General features: G+C 36.1%; 1 protein-coding gene across 3 annotated transcripts in view; it reads right to left on the minus strand.

Moving 5' to 3' along the window:
* The window catches only part of LOC129261457 (putative methyltransferase NSUN7), a 44739-nt gene extending 27295 nt beyond the window's left edge, over positions 1-17444 (minus strand). For 2 of the 3 annotated variants that reach the window (XR_010293479.1, XR_010293480.1), the window contains exons 1-5: positions 17023-17442; positions 11575-12323; positions 3086-3144; positions 2103-2386; positions 10-196 (exon numbers count right to left, since the gene is read on the minus strand). Coding sequence is in view for 1 of the 3 variants with exons in the window: in XM_054899517.2 (XP_054755492.2) it covers positions 10-196; positions 2103-2386; positions 3086-3144; positions 11575-11956 (912 nt within the window). In the remaining 2 variants the exon portion in view is untranslated. Of the gene's footprint in view, positions 1-9; positions 197-2102; positions 2387-3085; positions 3145-11574; positions 12324-17022 lie in introns of all 3 variants that reach the window. The other variant, XM_054899517.2, reaches the window with a different exon arrangement.
* Positions 17445-18619: the final 1175 nt, after the last annotated feature.

The raw sequence follows: 18619 nt of genomic DNA on the forward strand, positions 1-18619 counted from the left end.
GATACTCACCTGCAGAATAAGTTTGGATGACCTGACCAGCTCAGATTCTTGAATCTCTTCTCTGGCCGAAGCATGGAACATGAGTACATTGGAGCAGTGATGATCGGTAACAAAGGAATGACTATCTACCATTCTGTCTATTGAGCTCACCAACCTGAAGCCTTCCTCCTGAAGTTCTTCAACTGCATCTTGAACGCTACAGAAAGCGATTCAGAGAATATAAAGATAAAAGTTCAATAGTTCTGGTTGTGAGACGGAATACTGGAAGAATCTGTCTTAATGTGATTGTGAAAGGATGTTCATAATGCTTTTTTTATAATGCATTTCTTAACGACTTGCTATAAAATCCCCCCCCCCCCCTTTTGAGAGCCATAATCAAAATTTGTAATGTAAATCTACCTTTTTTTACGCAAGTGTGCCCCCCCCTTTTGAAAGTGAGGACCTTGCTTGTCAAATTTTCCGAGGACGAAATGACCTTCAATTTTTGCGCTTGTCAAATTTTCATCAGGAAAATGTACCCCCCCTATGAAAAATCCTGGATCCGCCCCTGAAATGCACAATTTCTTAAGCAAGTTAAGTCTCAGCCAATCAAATTGAATGATTTCAGCTTTAAACTGTTACTACCACATTGTTATTGTTACAATTTTATGAAACAGACCCCTGGTGTTTGCTGGAAAGCAATGGAATCACCAAATGATGATAAAATTGACTAAAATCTTTCATAAGTTACATGCACCACAGAAAGCTTCAGCTGTTATTTGTTGTATTTTAAATGCTTTTTGAAGAGCAATGCTTTGCAGGGATTCCATTTTGGACACCAGGGGGCCTGTTTCATAAAACTTGTTATAACAAATTGCTCTATCAGTTTGAAGCTACTGAAATCATACAATTTGATTGGTTGATAGAAAACTTATAGTATCTATGAAACTAGACCAAGCCAGGCTTTTTCTCAATTTCACAAAAATAATTTTACAGCCAACAAAGATTACATCTGCATGCTCATCTTTTTCAAAACATTTTGCCTCAATATGTTTAAGCTGTTAAAGCAATATCATTATCAACTTTCTGAGGGTTTAATATCACTTTGTTACTTTATCAATTAAATTTTAGGACAAGCAAATGTTTTATAATAACATTTTTTACAGTATTTTTTTGGATTTTTAAGTAACATTGGCAAGAATTGAAAATACTTTATTTGAATTAAAACTATGACTTCAGCAGAAGTTATGGCAAAATATCTATTTGTAATATAATGGTCATAGCTCGAAATAATAACAAAACCGGTATAAATCTAAAAGAACATAATCTGAGAAAGGTCCGATAACAAATGGGTTTGAGGGCAGATCCATTAAAAAAAAACCATTGACGGAGCACCCCCTTTATTCACCCACTACAATTTCATGGTAGTGTTTCTTTTTTCACAAAAGAATTGAATAAAATCACAATTCAAAGAGGGGTATTGAATCTCTGTTCAATACACTGAGATGGGTCAAGGGTATAGGATTCTAATCAATCACAATTTCTTTAAATTATCTGAATTAAACCCGCTGGAGACCTTTTTAATAGCCTCAATATATAAGCCAGCTTGGGTCTACGAAAACACTTCTTCGTTAACATAATCGCCCAGTAACCTATGGGTTAATCATCTCTTATTGCACATGGTGAATGACTTCATAAATATTGTAAAGCTATTCATATTATTCTATGCCTCCTCTCCAGGATAAACTATTGAATTTTGTTTTATGTTTTTAATGTCTTTTTAATGTGGAAATTAAATTAGCAAATATGACAACAAAAATGAAATGATGTGGTAATTAAATAAACAAATAAATGAAATACAAATAAAATTGAGACAGACAATGAGACATTTTCTTTTAAGAATCAAAATACAGCTATTCACTTGTACCCGAAAGTAAACCATTATTTTCTACTGACTGTAAATATTATTCTCAAATTTTCATCAATCTGTGCTCTCCAGGGCTCAAAATCCATAAGATTTAACAAAAAATCAAAACCAGAAATTTTCTTTACGATGATTCAAGGGATGGCCAGGTACACCTTTTGCGACATCTTCTTGTTATTTCCACGATTGCTATACAAACCTTATCGAAAGTTGATTAATCCACGCATAGCAGGGCAGCTGCGATCCACATTTCTCCCTTTCCCTGACCGTCGCTGGCAGTAGATTCTCTATGCTTGCTGCCTGGTACTTGATGCGGTTCCTGGCGAGGGCAGCGTTTAGTTTTGTGGTGTACCGTAACATGTCTTCCTCCACCTCCTGAACGTACGGGATGCACGTCTCTGGTTGACGTCGCGCTCGCTTGGCAAACTTGCGGTAGACCATGTCACATAGAATTACCATGATCATACTATGATTCTCACCAGCCTATAAAATTGAATAGAAATAAAATGCTTTTGGTAAATGGAGCAAAAATTACAAATCTCTTTAAATTATGAAGAGGATGACAAAATGATGATGATAGTATTACCTTCTTGTAAAAAATCTAAAAAGGAAAATTTATGGCAAGTATTCAACTATAAACATGAAAGAGAGAGAGAGGGAAAGAGAGAGAGAAAGAGAGAGAGAGAAAGAGAGAGAGGAAAAGGAAGAAAAATGGTACTTCTTGTAATTTATATATTTTGCAAGTACCTGTACTTATTCTGTGTTAAAATGATGCACTGAAAATGCATTTGCCAAGCGAAAAAAAAGCTATAATAGACTTATCTAGATATAAAATACAGGTAGAAATGTCATTAATCACTCAATATTTACCAACCAAATACAATATTCCATTTATCCACTGTTTGCTTTGTACCTAAAAGGCTTTATATTGTTTACATTTGCTGCAAAGTTACACATAACAATGCCCAAATTAATTGACCATACAAGTGGGTTGGTAAATATGCCAAGCCGTTATTGATTATTCATTGTCAAAATTACAGAGCCATATCAGCTTCAATTATTGTATCGTTTGCAGCCTCTTCTTGGGCATTCTGAATCTCCTATAAAATTCACAATAAGCAAGCACATATTTTCACCACATTTTTCTATCAATATTTCTATTAAAATTACTGTAATACTTACTGATGCATCGTAACTGTAAAATCCACTGTCCATAAGTACATCTTCTAACAGAGCTTGATCTGAAAGGAAAAACAAAATTCAATTTTAATTATTCTAGGATGACACAGAATGCACACTGTATAATGAATACTTAAAAAAAAATATCTACTTGTATATTAACCTCGGGGGTGTTTCAAGAGGAAAAGGTGTAGAGTATTAGCTTTTTGAAAGTGCCAATATTGACGTAAATCTGATTTAGTTGAAACATGGTAGACTGCATTCTATGAGTATGAACAGAAAATGTGGTGAAACCTGAAATACCACACATACATGTCAAGAATAAATTTTAGTCAGACTCTTTTTTTTGTAAATCTTTGTAAAACACTCACAGGTCATTCCTTGGTCTAAATCTGTAGTTTACCAAAGTATATAGTTCAAATAGAACATTCAAGTTAAAATTGAAAGTTCAGAATATAACTAGAGATGTTTGGGTAAACATGTTGAAATGCAGGTTAAACTAAATACGGGGTTTCATGTACTGTACATGTATACTAAATCACACACATACACAAAATATGCTGCACTAGACCCAGGTGAGGTACATGTATTAAAGTAAAATGGGTAACCGGCAAAATTAATTTTTGAATGCACTGAATGCAGCTGAAAAAGTGTAAGCGTGAGTTAAAGCCAGATTATTGAAATAATAGTTGTGCTTTGTGCAAACTGTGCTATATATGTAAATCCAGCAATTATTAAACAGTATACATGTATATTGCACAAATAACCTACTCTTGCAAGTGTAAGCCCTATTTGACACTTGCAAGCTACATGTATCGTTGTTCCATCATATACTTCCCCACATGTACATAATAGTCGTCCCCCTTCACAATATCATTAACAAGCAGATTAACCTTCCCCTGAACATACATGTAGATCATTCATCTCATGTTCAGTTTCATGACAAACATTAAGTCATACATTCAAGACTGTTTTTTTACATTTACATGTACATCCATAATGTATAAGCCTATAGGGGATGCCAAATCAATGACTTTAACATACATGTATATCATTTTTCGTGTGTCTGTTTTACAGTTGAAACAAAATGTCTTCCTTTCTAATCTTGATCAATGATCATACAATATGAAGTTGTATTTTCACAGTTTGTCATTAGTTTCATGTTTGAAAAAAAAAAACAATGACAAAGCTCTTTTTGAAATGCCACATTGCACCAGAAAATAAAGCATTGATGTATAGCTGCATCGACAGGTAGTTATCATGGTCGTTAAGGCTGAATGCTGACAGACTTTTCAATTATTCACTAACACCTTCCACACAACGGAAGCAATCAATCTACTCCGAAGATATTGTCTATCGAGCACCGAGCACAACCACCACCTGAACGGAGTGACAAGTTTGTAATTACCAAATTAGTTTTCTAAATATATGGAATGTAAAGTGGTGAAAGATAAATGAAACATAATTTGATGACAATGAATGACTTCAGTAAGTACAGCAAATGAATACCAGCCTTGAAATTAAAGTTATCGAGCAACCGATAGGAACTATCTGGCTTTTTCATCCCCCTACCACATTCTACCCATGTACATGAAGAATTTAAACATCTTATTTTTATCCTTACCTTTTATAAATCATGACATTTCTAATCAGTTCTTCTTCTTTTTTTTCTTTTTTTATTATTTGGAAGCTTTTAAAATGATTTCAGATATTTATTATTTGAGAAATACACACATGTATATGTATGACCCCCTTTCTTTTGTTTCCAGTATGGAATAAGAAGCAAATAATTACATTGTGGTTTCAGTAGAAAAGACATACTATTACCTCCAGCAATATCAGTGTACATGTGTTCCTTTTCACTTTTGAAAGACAGTTACACATAAATCCAACTTGCCTCAGAAATAAGATTGTAATGGTCTGATCCAGGATTGATCGGGGGGGGGGGGGGGGGGGCGTCTTACAAAAAATTGACTAACAGTATAAAAAATGGTTCAAAGGATACCACCAATGAAGCAATTGCAAACATAAGTTGATTATCAACCCCCTAGTCACTAAAGCCCTCCCCCCCCCCCCAAAAAAAAAAAAAAAAATGGGGGCAAGGAGAAGACCTAATTTGCCCCTCTGGATCCACCCTTGGTTTGTCTCATCACTTTCACCAATGTTCTTTATTATGAGTAAAGGTATTAACAAGACCTGGGAAGAATGAAAAAAAAAAAGCATCGTGAACCATACATGTAGATATCTACCATGACGAAAGCAAACTAGTACATATTGAAATTTATTGCAACAGCAAGGATATGAATTGATCAATAGCTGAGCAATGAAAAAAAAACAATTTGTGGGAGATTCAAATATTTAGAGCCTCCAGCACTGTGGTCACCTAGCAACTACTGCAAACAGAATTGAATTTAATTGGAATATATTGTCAGAGAAGTCCACACCAGCATATCAATATCTCTTCATTCATTCTCTGTGTCCTCATCATGACCTCAGCAAATGTACAGTACAGTTTTGGCACTGTATCAATAATCAAATGCTGGGGAAAAACTTTAATCTGTAATTTGATCCAATTTATTGTGTGAAAGTAATATACAATACCAATGCAAACATCAGATTCATTCTTGTGATGTACTCACCAAAAAAAAAAAAAAATGAAATGTAAGTGATCATTTTTTTTCCTTCAATTTCAAAGTGATCCCAATTTCATGTTTCATCGACAAAGTGAGGCCAACTATTGCATCAAAGAATTCTGAGGATTATTGGTATGTCTTTCCATAATTGTTGTTTAATAATTATTGATGCTCAAATGAGAAACTTTTTTTTCAAGATTCACGAACAAACATCTTAAAAAATCTCCAGATGGTTCAGATTCAAGGCCTAATAAAAATATAGCAAAGCAGTGAATTTTAGGTGAGGACTTACAAAAAAAATGTCCAATTTAGACTATCAATTAATACATGAAACAGAGATTTCAACATGACCCTGTTCTGTTTAATTTCCAAATTACTGAATGTATAGTTCATTTGTTATTTGGCTTTCCCCAACATATTTTCCCAAGAAAATTACTTACTCTGCCATCTGTTCTCATTCTTAACAATAGTTCTTCAATTTTAGCAACAATTACACTTCAGAACAAAGTGTTTATTTTTTTGTCAAAATCCAATAATCCATTTTGGTGTCCTTTGGGACTATTTCTTTCCCCTTCTCATTATTCCTGAGAAAATTTTGATTTCTGAAAATAGAAAATAATAAAATTCAATAATTTATAGTGTACATTTTATATACCATTATAATAAATGGAATAATGATTACTGTACATAGATATCTGATTTTGATAACATCACCTGTGTATACAATGCTAATTTATTTTAACAAGCATTTTATTTTCTATTATTTTGTACTGTATTCATTAATATCCTTTTTGTGCTCATTTGAATGTTTTAGAGTGGGGCCCGGTTACACAAGACTTCCAATCAAATGTCAACAGAAAAACATACATTCTGATTGGTTGATATTATAACTTGAACAATGTTTGTACATTGTTTATCTGACAAAGCAAACCTCTGTACAAGTAACCAGGCTTTTGAGTCAAAATTAAATCCTAACTCCAATCCTGGCCTTAATATTGATTATCATAATTTCTACATTTTCATGGCATTTTAGGCTATCAGCTCTAAACAATCAGTAATCTCTAGTCTTTCTTTCTTTCTTTCTTTTTGTGGGGGGGGGGGGTTCAATCATTCTCAAGAGAATTCCTTATTTCAGGAAAAATGATGATCTATATCTACACGTCAGCCAATAAATCCAATACATACTGTACAGATTATTTAAACAAGTGGAATGCCTCTGGCCGTCTCACCTGCATCACGCGATTCAATATAGCAGCAGTGCTGATTTTGAAAACTACTATAACTCGCACAAGATGTTCAGTGATACTTGGTTACTCTTATTTCCACGTTTTATGAACTAGACCAATACACTTATAGAGATATGATGGCAATTCAACAAATACCCCCAACGTGGCCAAAGTTCTTTGACCTTACATGACCTTTGACCTTGATCATGTGACCTGAAACTCGCACAGGATGTTCAGTGATACTTGATTACTATTATGTCCAAGTTTTATGAACTAGACCAACACACTTTCAAATTTATGGCTGTAATTCAACAAATACCCCAATTTGGCCAAAGTTCATTGACCCTAAATGACCTTTGACCTTGATCATGTGACCTGAAACTTGCACAGGATGTTCAGTAATACTTGATTATTATTATGTCCAAGTTTCATGAATCAGATCCATAAACTTTCAAAGTTATGATGGTAATTCAACAGATACCCCCAATTCGGCCAAAGTTCATTGACCCTAAATGACCTTTGACCTTGGTCATGTGACGTGAAACTCATGCAGGATGTTCAGTGATACTTGATTAACCTTATGTATAAGTTTCATGAACTAGGTCCATATATTTTCTAAGTTATGATGACATTTCAAAAACTTAACCTTAGGTTAAGATTTTGATGTTGATTCCCCCAACATGGTCTAAGTTCATTGACCCTAAATGACCTTTGACCTTGGTCATGTGACATGAAACTCAGGCAGGATGTTCAGTAATACTTGATTAACCTTATGGCCAAGTTTCATGAACTAGGTCCATATACTTTCTAAGTTATGCTGTCATTTCAAAAACTTAACCTCAGGTTAAGATTTGGTGTTGACGCCGCCGCCGCCGTCGCCGCCGCCGTCGCCGTCGCCGCCGCCGTCGCCGTCGGAAAAGCGGCGCCTATAGTCTCACTCTGCTATGCAGGTGAGACAAAAATTAGTTCTTTCAAATCCCCAGATTGATTTGCTTACGGCTCATACTTTCTCATGCTCATTTCAGGATATAAAATTTAGCAATTTCCCCCACAAAGTCCTATTAATATAACCCGGGCAGTTTCTCCAAAACATTTTTTTTTAACTTCCGACCATTCACACCTGTCTCCACTGCTTGGACACAGACTACACTGTACAAAGCCTCGTACAGAACATGGAAATCAATTCACACAAATAAAATTTCCTCAATACAAGTTTGTTTCCTAATGCCAGGACATTTGTCCAAGAAACACAGAAAATCCCCCTCCTCTTGGACAAGTCTGAACGTGAGGTAACTTGGATGATAGTCAAATTCAACAAGGTTTTCATTATTTTTCTTGAAACCTCAACCAGATGAGAGCACCAGATCAGACTCTGTATAAACAGCCAGTCCTCCAGGGATTTAATCTTCAAACCCCATAGGCAAAGTGGAGACCATATCCTCATCATACCAAATGCCAAGTATGGCAGAAACACCCCAAAACTGATATTGAAAAAGACAGGAAAGTATTGTTTCATCAAGAAAACTCCTCAATTCTGGTGACCTGAGTTGACCTTTGAACCACATGTCGCTTGGCCAACTTTCAAACAGGATATCTGCATTCACGAAACCCCAGAGGAATAAAATATACATTGGGTAGAATTACCATGGGAACCCCTTTAAAACCCCTATCTATCACAATCACAGGATAAAAATAGTGCATCTCCATAGACTATAAGAACCTGTCGTTTTGTTTTGCATTTACAGGATTAAGTGCAGTTATAAAATTGTGCATTATACTTTTTATCCACCAGAATACAGGTCTGAGAAAAGATAAAATATTGAGAAAAAAAGACCGCGTTCAGATTCAGATTACCATTCCTAATAATATATTTTCTTCAATTGTACAGTGTTTAACTAGTACTTCTATGAATTCAAGGACTATTTTACTCGCCAGCCTACATTCTTGTATGTTTTCATCTTGCTAATGGCCAATTTTAACAAGTGTTGCCATGACAATAATGCCAAACTTGTATAATGTCCAAAACAAATTATTTTAAAGAAAGTGCTGAGCAAAAATACATCAAAGAAAAGATGTTATTGAATTTTATCATTGTATTCATGAATCTGCCTGCCCCACCCTTCTCTCTCCCATTTATCAATTATGCTCAGCAACAGATAGTTCTTTTAATAGACATACTGTATAAAACAAAATAAACTGGGAGGAATGAACTTTTGTTCAAGTACATGTGCATGATGTATTCCTATTTTATGGAAGAGCCTTCATGCAGTACATACTAAATTTGTACAAAAAAGAATCTGTTTGGGTTTTCTTGAGCCATTTAATGAAAAATAAAATAACCTTCACGCCTACCATGGGGGATGAGCTGCTTGCATCAGATCACTAATGAATACATCGACTTCCCGCAAGAAGGGACTTTAGTGCACACGTGCGCAAGACGTACATTTTCAAGAAAACGCAAATTATGTTTTGACCTCATTTTTGTGCTTTTAGCAGCTAGTGTATTATTTTCTATCATAATTCTCAAACTTTCTGACAAAGCAAGATTTTTCTTAAATAGTATTTTGTGATTTTATTTAAAACACTCTAGACACTTTCTGATCTTAAGAAATTATTACCCTACGCCCTTTTTCCGGGGAGAAAAATTCGCAGTCCACTGATAAAGCGAATGCGCAATCAAATTCCTGGGAAAAGGCCGCTAGCGCGAATTGGCCTATGCGCATAAGCACGTTGAACGAAGAACTGTCTTTTTTCCGGGAACGAAATGCACGATCCATTTCCCAGAAAAAAGATGCATAGATCTGTACTTAAAGCACGTTGGAATGTTTTTGCTTTAAATATGACATCACATTTACATGTAGGTTCGAGAATGGTACCAGAAAAAGTTCATGACATGCTTTTTCCATTTCAGCAATTAAAAAAAGAAGATTTTTGAAAAGAAAATGTCGATAAGTCCCTCCTTGCGGGAAGCCGACGAATTTTACAACCAGATATGCAAGTGTCTATCCTGCTTTACATGTATTTGGGATAAGAAAAAGTGCCTGGAGTAGTTAATCATTGGACGCATGATTACATTCTTTTGAGGCACTAGTTATACAGTACAATGCACTCTAAAAGGCATGTTTAGCATATAACTGTAAACATTTCCAATTGAGTTCCCTAACTTCCATTGTTACCAAATACACAGGGAGTCAGGTAGTTAATCTCCTCAGTCTACTTAAGGGGAGGGTTCAATTGTCTACCTGTATGGTAGGAGGGTTTCAATAGAGATTTTTTATACCTGGGTTCCTTTATAATTGGAGCACTACATGGTTCAATTTGTCATTAATCTTTGACAGATGTTATCAGATAAAGTCTCTTTATCTGATTGTCTGTGAAATGATTGTGCATAATCTAGAAGTTCTTGTTTAATCTAATTGTTCAGTATCTGAACATTCAACACATGAGACTGGTTATATCTGCACTAATTACTAATTAGCAAGTACATATAAAATGCACATATCTGCTGAAGTTCAAGCAAAAACAAATTTGTACAGAATTTGTCTACAAAAGGGAGATATCCCTACTTGATCATAGGTTCACTATTAAACTATCATTCTCATGATACATGTACATGTATGTACCGGTAGTACATTGTACCTTCTGGAGTTTCGAGATAATATTTTACACATTTACTGTACATGACATATGAGTTCATGTCCTAGACAACATGTACAGGTATACCAGAATTTATTGCTGAAATTTATTGAAATTGTAAGTTCTCAATATTTTTTAATAATTGTGTATTTTCTATTACCATGCTTATCATAATAAATGGTACATTGTGCAATACAGATAGATAATGTGAGTATTAAACTCCAGTACAGGTACACATGTTTATATTTGCCCATTCCTTGCTGTTGTCAGAGTGCATGAGACCCACTTTATAATGATCCCTGCTTCCCTTCCCACTCCCCCTCTATAAAAAAAAAATTAAAAAAAATAAAAATAAAATGGATATTTCTCTGTACTATTCAGCTACCCCTCCCCATTCATCATCCTTTTCCTCACTCTTGCTAATGACTTTTCTTCAATTCTTTCTCTTCTAGTTTTGATCAAGTCTTCGGACTTTGAAACAGAGGGTCGTGGGTTCGAATCCCAGCCATAGCGTAATTTCCTTCGGCAAGAAACTTATCCACATTGTGCTGCACTCGACCCAGGTGAGGTAAATGGGTACCCGGCAGGATTAATTCCTTGAATGCTTGAGCGCCTAGGCAGCCCAGCTAAAGCCGGGGTAATAATAGCAGGGCCCGCTGGGAGAACAGTTTTCGGAACTGAAGCGGCTACCCTGGGTAAATATACCGCTATTATTATTATTATTATTATAACAAAACAAAAAACAAATTGGAAGATGTACCTGAACAACTTTTTTAGTCTGAAAATCATTTTGCATGTGGCATTTTTGGAAAAAAAATCAAGTACACCCTGTTAAAAGCTCAAAATTTGATTGAGAAAATAAAGGCGGAATATAAAAGGAAAGTTCCTCTATGACTATAAACTGTAGGAAGAGAAAGAAGCCAGAAATCCACTGAACTCTGAAACAAGAGTAAAAAAAAAAAGGAAAAGAGAAAAAAATGTTTACAAATGTACTTACATTTCAAAGTTTCAAAGGCAAGATCATAGATTTTCCTCTTAATTCTGGCGTCTTTGACGCTGATCACTGGAATAGTTTTTGTCTCATCAACGTCCTTCTCATAGGAAATTTTGTCTGATTTAGGTCCCGGAGACAATCCATTAAACACCTGACTGGCATAGTGGTAAATGAGATGACTTGTGATGTTATTGTTCTCTAAAGACTCCAGACTAGCCAAGATTGTTCCATCAAGGAGGTTCCCGTTGCTCTCCATGTCGACACCGGAGCTGTGCCAAGACCTGGACACCTTCTGTGGCGAGAACTGCCGCCGGTTGTGTGTAGGGGACGGTATGTTCCCAAATGAGCTGCCTTTCTGGCCCAGCCGAGGACTCCACAGGGCCATGATTGCTATTGGACAGGAAAATGTTTACCAAGTCAATGTTTGATTTCGCTATCTAAGATCCTGGTGCGGAAGGCCAAAATTAGCATCGCAGTGTTGAGTGGTTGGGGCTCTGTGCGCCTGCCAAGGACATTTACTCTGAGTTTGCATCAGGGAGAATCAGATATGCAGGGTGAGCAAACATGTTGGTATTGCCTTCGTAAAGTACACTGATCACTGACAGTATTGGAGATATCACTGTGGATTTTATCCAGTGTTTGTGCTCAAGCCTGTATACAGAACCCAGTGCGCACAATATCAGGAGTCACAGCTTGGTAGGTTGTCAAGGGCAACGTGATGCTCGTATAACAGGTCTGGCTAGGATTTCCACCTGTAAAGGAAAAGAGAACAAATAGTTTGAAAAGCATAAAATAAATAGAATTGAATGGAACCAGTTGTGAGATCATCATAAAAAAAAATATATGACGCTGATGACTTTATTAACGCGGGTAATCTTGATGTGAAGTGTATGGTTATACTTCATAACCAAACAGTTCAAATTTCTTGAAACGTTGGAAGAAATCAATTTTCCACAATGAAGTTGGCCCTGAATGTTAGTTACATTTGATGTCCAATTCACCACCACAACAGCCGTTACCTGATGGAGGTTTATTGGCATTGTTAGAACACAAACAAAAACAATCAGCCTGATGAATAGAAGAATAAAATGGCTTATTGATTAAAACTGTCATCTCAAAAAGTTTTTTCTTTGGGAGATAATGAAATTTGATTTCTCTCTGATTGGTTTATTTGACAGATTGTTATCAGTATTTTACAGATGGTTAATTATTTAATTGTTAGCAAACAATGATTTTTTTTTCTGTGTTGGAAAGAATATGAACCACAGCTCAGTGTCACAAACAATTGCTTGTGTTCATTCATCATTTTGTCACATACATGTAATACTTGTACATGCAGTTCAATATCTATCATCTCATTCTCACAGTATAGTCCATAACATATTTTAGCCATTCTTTTCTTATTTTTTCTATTTATAAATACAGGATTGATTCTAATTGTTCAGGAAGCCAGGGCTGTTGTTTAAAAGCCTTAGATCGTTCATGAATATAGTCAGCTAAAAACTCTCCATTCAAATTCCACAAAGTCCATTTAAGTTTGGTGAAGATTCCATAATGTTGAATGCCATATATTTCAAATCTCACAAAAATATAACAAATTGTGACCAGGCATGGCAAAACCCCTAAAATGTCACCAGAAATGATTTTTTTATTTTCATATCCCTACTGAAGCAGACATTCTCAGCTTAAGTTTTGATTGGATGACCCTCATTGCAACAGAAGAATATTCACTACCATACAAGGGTCCCATTGCATAAAAGTTACCATTAAAGGTAATTTATTTTGCCATCCAATGGTACATGTAACTTGCAGGGAATCCTTGATTCTGATTGGCTGTTGATCAGCGTAACCATGGTAGTTTACCATAATGGTAATGGAATGGGGCCCTGTACCTGTACCATGATAATTTTGTCAAAACAGGGATCATCTAAATTAAAGTTAACAAGTCTATTAAAGCACAATACCAACATGCTATTGTGAAAAGGTGACAAAAAGAGGATTAGACTCAGGGGTCACTAATTAGCTCAAAAGTTAAGACACTTTACTCATAAAAATAGTAAAATTCTGTTATTTTCATCAAAGTCTGATGGTGTGAAGTTGTATCCACAACATGTACTTAAACATTTGAATGCATGAATTCATGTAAAGTCGTAAAATCAACCAATTTTAAATTACCATATACAGTAGTGGATTTAACTCCTTTTGGAATAAAACTGTTTTGGATTTAGCTCCTTTTGGAATAAAAATCAAATTTGCAATCAATCGTTGCCAACCTTCCCAATTCTTTTTCTTCTTTTTCGACATGGTGCAGTTCTTAGCCCCTTTTAGAATCAAGCTCTTCATATCACTCATATGCAGTAATAGAATTGCAGTACAGATATATTGCATTCTCTACATTTCTAGCAGCAAAAAAAAATGGAGCAGTTGTTCAACTTCAAGAAGAGAATTTGTTTGAAAGCCTATAAAAGCCCTAATCACCCAAATGACCCAATGAATGATTAGCTCATTAGATAGACAATGTTAGGGCTAGTCAAAGACTAATGATTCCCTCAGCAATTAAGGTTTATGAAAATATACACAGTTGCTCACTGCTCAGTACAAAAACACATATGTATCTGAACAGAACGTGATGAAAAAGTGACTATCAAAAAACAAACACTGTAATCACTTAATTTTAAGCGAGAAAGCAGTACTTACAATTGAGAAGTGCTGAGGTCGGGTTATTGAAAAATAAAAAGCTCCTAACATTCTTTAATGAAAAAAAAAGATACAGTAAAATTTGTTTACATTACACATCTTTCACAAGATATTAACAAGCTTCAAAGAATTCCCATTAGCAGTGGTATGTCACAAACGTCATTCTTCCACAACAACATCATTCAATAAAAATGCAATTAGAATGCAGCAACACTCTTTCATTGCTGACTATCAATCATTCAGGTCTGCAATTTCCATTTTGAATTGTACACTATTATAGCTACAAAATGACTTGTTTTTTCCCTCATCCCTGATGAAACTACCTGTACAAATGTACTCTTCAGTGTCATTTCATTTAATAGTGTATTGAAACAGGGCAATGACATACAAGCAAAAGAGAGAGGGAGAGAGAGATTACAGCATCTTTCATGATGTAATCTGTTGTGCACAATTAGGATTTGGATGTTAATGCAAAGGACAAACTCTCAAAACAATTTAGAGGCGAAAGGGACAATGTGCTTTGATATCCATTGATCACAGAAACTATCGGGTATACCGGTACTGCAAGTGAGTTTTAAGCAAACTACTGAATATTTCATCCCAAATGCATACCTGGAAGTTAAAAGGTATTTTTCAATCAAATTACAAGAACTTTAGATCTGTAGGCTACAATGCAAGAAAAATTGGGCAACCCGAGACCACTTTGCAATTGCAACTGTATAGATCTCAATAACAATTTATCGGAACCTTATGTGGCTCCTGCAGTATGAGTAAAAAGTAAGTATTTTTCATGATCGGCGCCAAAGGACACACAATTGAGACAAATTATAGCATCAAACAATAATTTTGTTATTAAAGCAGATACATGTAGTCTGCTTGGTGGCAATATCTAGCAAACTGTACCCTGAGTAGAAAGTATCAAGACAGACAGGATTGTATTATAAACAAACATAGGCCCAAAGTAGTCTGATAAAAAAAATGTTATACAAATATGCCCTATGATTCCACATACAAACAAATTTGTCAGGAACATGCGGCATTTGCCGATATCTCGATCAATTCAAATAAACATGAGAACACTTCTCTGAGGGCATATTGCTTTTGGTCTACCTACTACTCAGACTCGTCCATTGTACCATCCCATTTTAGGTTTTAACAACACCACAAAAGAAAATCAATACTTGTTCCTGAGGAGCAAGAATTGGCTGCAGTTGCTTTCAGAGTTATTGAAGTGGCAGCTGAGCTGGTATTGACAGACACTCAATTGGACAAAAACCTGTCTGGATGTTGAATTGATACATGGAAGGTCAGGTGCATTCTCTCAGTCATTGATTACAACTAAAACAAAATGAAGCTTTGACATGATGCTGATGACGTAAAACTTGGTTAAGTTGTGTTAATTAATCATTATCCAAGGGTCCATGTACATGTATTCATGACCGGTTTTTTTTTTAGGGGTCATTTCATAAAACCATATTCAGCCATTCCTCGTTCATTATCAGCAGTGACTTTTGTATTTCATGGTCCAGAAGCGAATCAATATTGATTATAAATCAGATCTGAGTTTCAAAAACTTGTTATACCGGTACTGTACATGATGAGATGGTTAATGCTTCAACTGGGGACTGGCATTGGTCATTCACCCTAAGTCCGCAGGGGAAACTGTTGATTGTGGTCAAGTGTGGTTTGTGATGACAGTTTTATTACTTAGTGACCAACAGCTCAATACCATGAATGAAATTGCAAAAAATATATTTCAAGGTAGGAGCATCTCTGACATAAAAAGCAGATCAGTTACATTTGAAAATTTATCATTCAAAATTATAAAGAGCCCTAGTATGTTACTGACGTATATTGCTGAGTCACAAGGGAGGAAATTGTATGGCAAGAAATTATACAAGGATAATATGTCTCAAATCCCCACCATGTCAGGGCATGGAATGCTCTTCCATCCAGCTCCATTAAGGCCTGTATTTTCTAACAGCCTTCCGTCAAAGCTTGACGGAAGGCAGAAGCTAAACCACCAATCCTTTTTACTTGCACCTTGTCAATACGCACACTAAACCTGAACCCAGCTACTCACACACTGCATCAACCATATCTGCAAGAATCTTCAATCTTGAAGGAGGCAGATCAACCCAGACGAAGAAGTTGGGACGAGTTTGGGTGAGAGATTGAATTGGGAGTGGATTGGTAAATTTTGAGTTATTATGTTTTAAGTCAGGGTTTGGGGTTCTGATTTGAAGGGCATCCTCAATCAAGTCATTATTATAACAAGGAAACAGGTTTCTTTAAAGAGGTCAAATCAACAAATCAAAAAGAGGGTTTCTAAACAAAAACAAAAAAAAGTAAAATCAATTGATTTTTTTTTACATTTTAAATTTTTTTAATGTTATATTTTACCGAGTCTCAGAAGTTCAGAACTACACAGAGCTGAATTTTCTTCAAAGTTTCCTTTAATAAGTTATAGAACTACGCTGCCATTAGATATTTGCATACATTACACGTTACACAGGGTAAAAGATTATGAAGAGTTCATGTGTGGGCATCAGCAGTTAATTTGGTGAATGGCATTTCCCATCTTCTCTCAAGATATTGCTGCAAAAGTCAGTGGCTGGTTTTTTTTTGTTACTTTCTTCTCTGCACAAGAATATTATTGGTATACGGTAAAAAACTGTCTTGATACAAACAAATCATGGTAAAGAAGTTGCAAACAATTATCATGCAGTGCAACATCAGTCGTATTATACTCACCAACTAGTACACTATTTGGTCTCAGTCTCAAATGCCATGGTTTATTGACGCTCAGACTCGGGGGTTTTCTATGGCACTATGCGAAGGAACACTCACTGACTCAGCATCATACGGTACCCGGCGTAGTCAAATCCCCCATGCGTTCCGCGAGGAAGATTTGGCAGATGCGCTGGGCGGAGCTGGAATGGAGGAGGCGAGATGCTGCCTGCTGAAACCTGTTGTTAAACTTCCTGCGCTAACGTTCTGCATATCAGTTTATCACTTCTTTATTATTTCAGGTCATGGTTGATCCAACTGGTTCAAGATGTTAGTTCAAAACGTTTATTATACTGATAATCTGCTATTAAACTAAAGTTAAAGATCGGTCCCCGGACTTTCTAAAACTCAACCTTCCACAAAGTTTGATGACGTCATATCTCTGCTGCGAAACGTAAACGATCAATATAATGGAATCATCATATCGATATCATTTCTTAAAATATCCTCCCCATTTTTTTTATACAGTTTAGGATCTACTGGAAAATACAGTTCAGGGGCCGCGGAACGGTTTTCAAATTGGGGGGGGGGGGGGCTGACCATGCAAAAAATCACAATCATATATGGTCATTTTTACGTTTTTGTACACGGTTTTTGAAAAAAGTGGGGGGGGGGGGGTGGCTGAAGCCCATCCCCAGCCCCCCCCCCCCCCGCTTCCGCGGCCCCTGCAGTTGTTGCTGCAGACAAATTTCTAGGTCAAGCTTTTATGTTGTCTTCCTATCTAGGGTATTAAATTTTATTCCCATCAAGCCCCGATGAAAGTTTCGGGGGCGGCATACATGTATTAATTGCTAACTGCATGGGATTAACACGCCTAAAATAAAAACTAAATTTGAACGAAGTCGGACAAACAGTAAAAGCTATTATATTTGTCCCGGGGGGGCCACTTCCATTGACGAGTGGATACCATGCGCGACCACGGGGTCTTGAAAAGCACCCTAAACACGTATTTTCCATATTCTGAAAATGCACCCCAACAAGTATTGGCGTGTGAAACCCTACCCTTAACAAGTATTGGAAACAAATACTATTGGCAAGTATTCCCAGAACTGAGCCCCTAAACAAGTACAGCGATGTATTTTCCATATTCTGAAAATGCACCCCTTAACAAGTATTGGAAACAAAACGATACTCTTAGCAAGTATTCCCTGAAATGAACCCCTAAACAAGTACAGAGACATTTTATTGTTATGTCACGCGTCCGTTGGTCGTCGGTTTTACCTTTAGACACCATTATTTTGGTTTAGTACGGCCCCACATTCCACACCTCGCGCAAATCGGACTCTAAACACGTAGTGTTGGGGCAAAAAGGACATCCTTTATAAAACATTTTGATTTTGTTTTATCATCCTCGCATATTTGACCCTAAACACGTATATTTTTCCGAGCGAAATAGATACCCTTTTTTCAATATTTTTGTGTTTTTGACACCCTTATCACGTTACGTACGTAACGTGCCCTATCTTGAAAAAGACACCCTTTTTACGTGTTTTTTTTGGTCGCGCATGGTATCCACTCGTCAATGTAAGTGGCCCCCCCGGGATATTTGTACAAAATTTGG

The sequence above is a fragment of the Lytechinus pictus genome, chromosome 5 (genome assembly GCF_037042905.1).
Source record: "Lytechinus pictus isolate F3 Inbred chromosome 5, Lp3.0, whole genome shotgun sequence".
NCBI classification, from domain to species: Eukaryota; Metazoa; Echinodermata; class Echinoidea; order Temnopleuroida; family Toxopneustidae; genus Lytechinus; species Lytechinus pictus.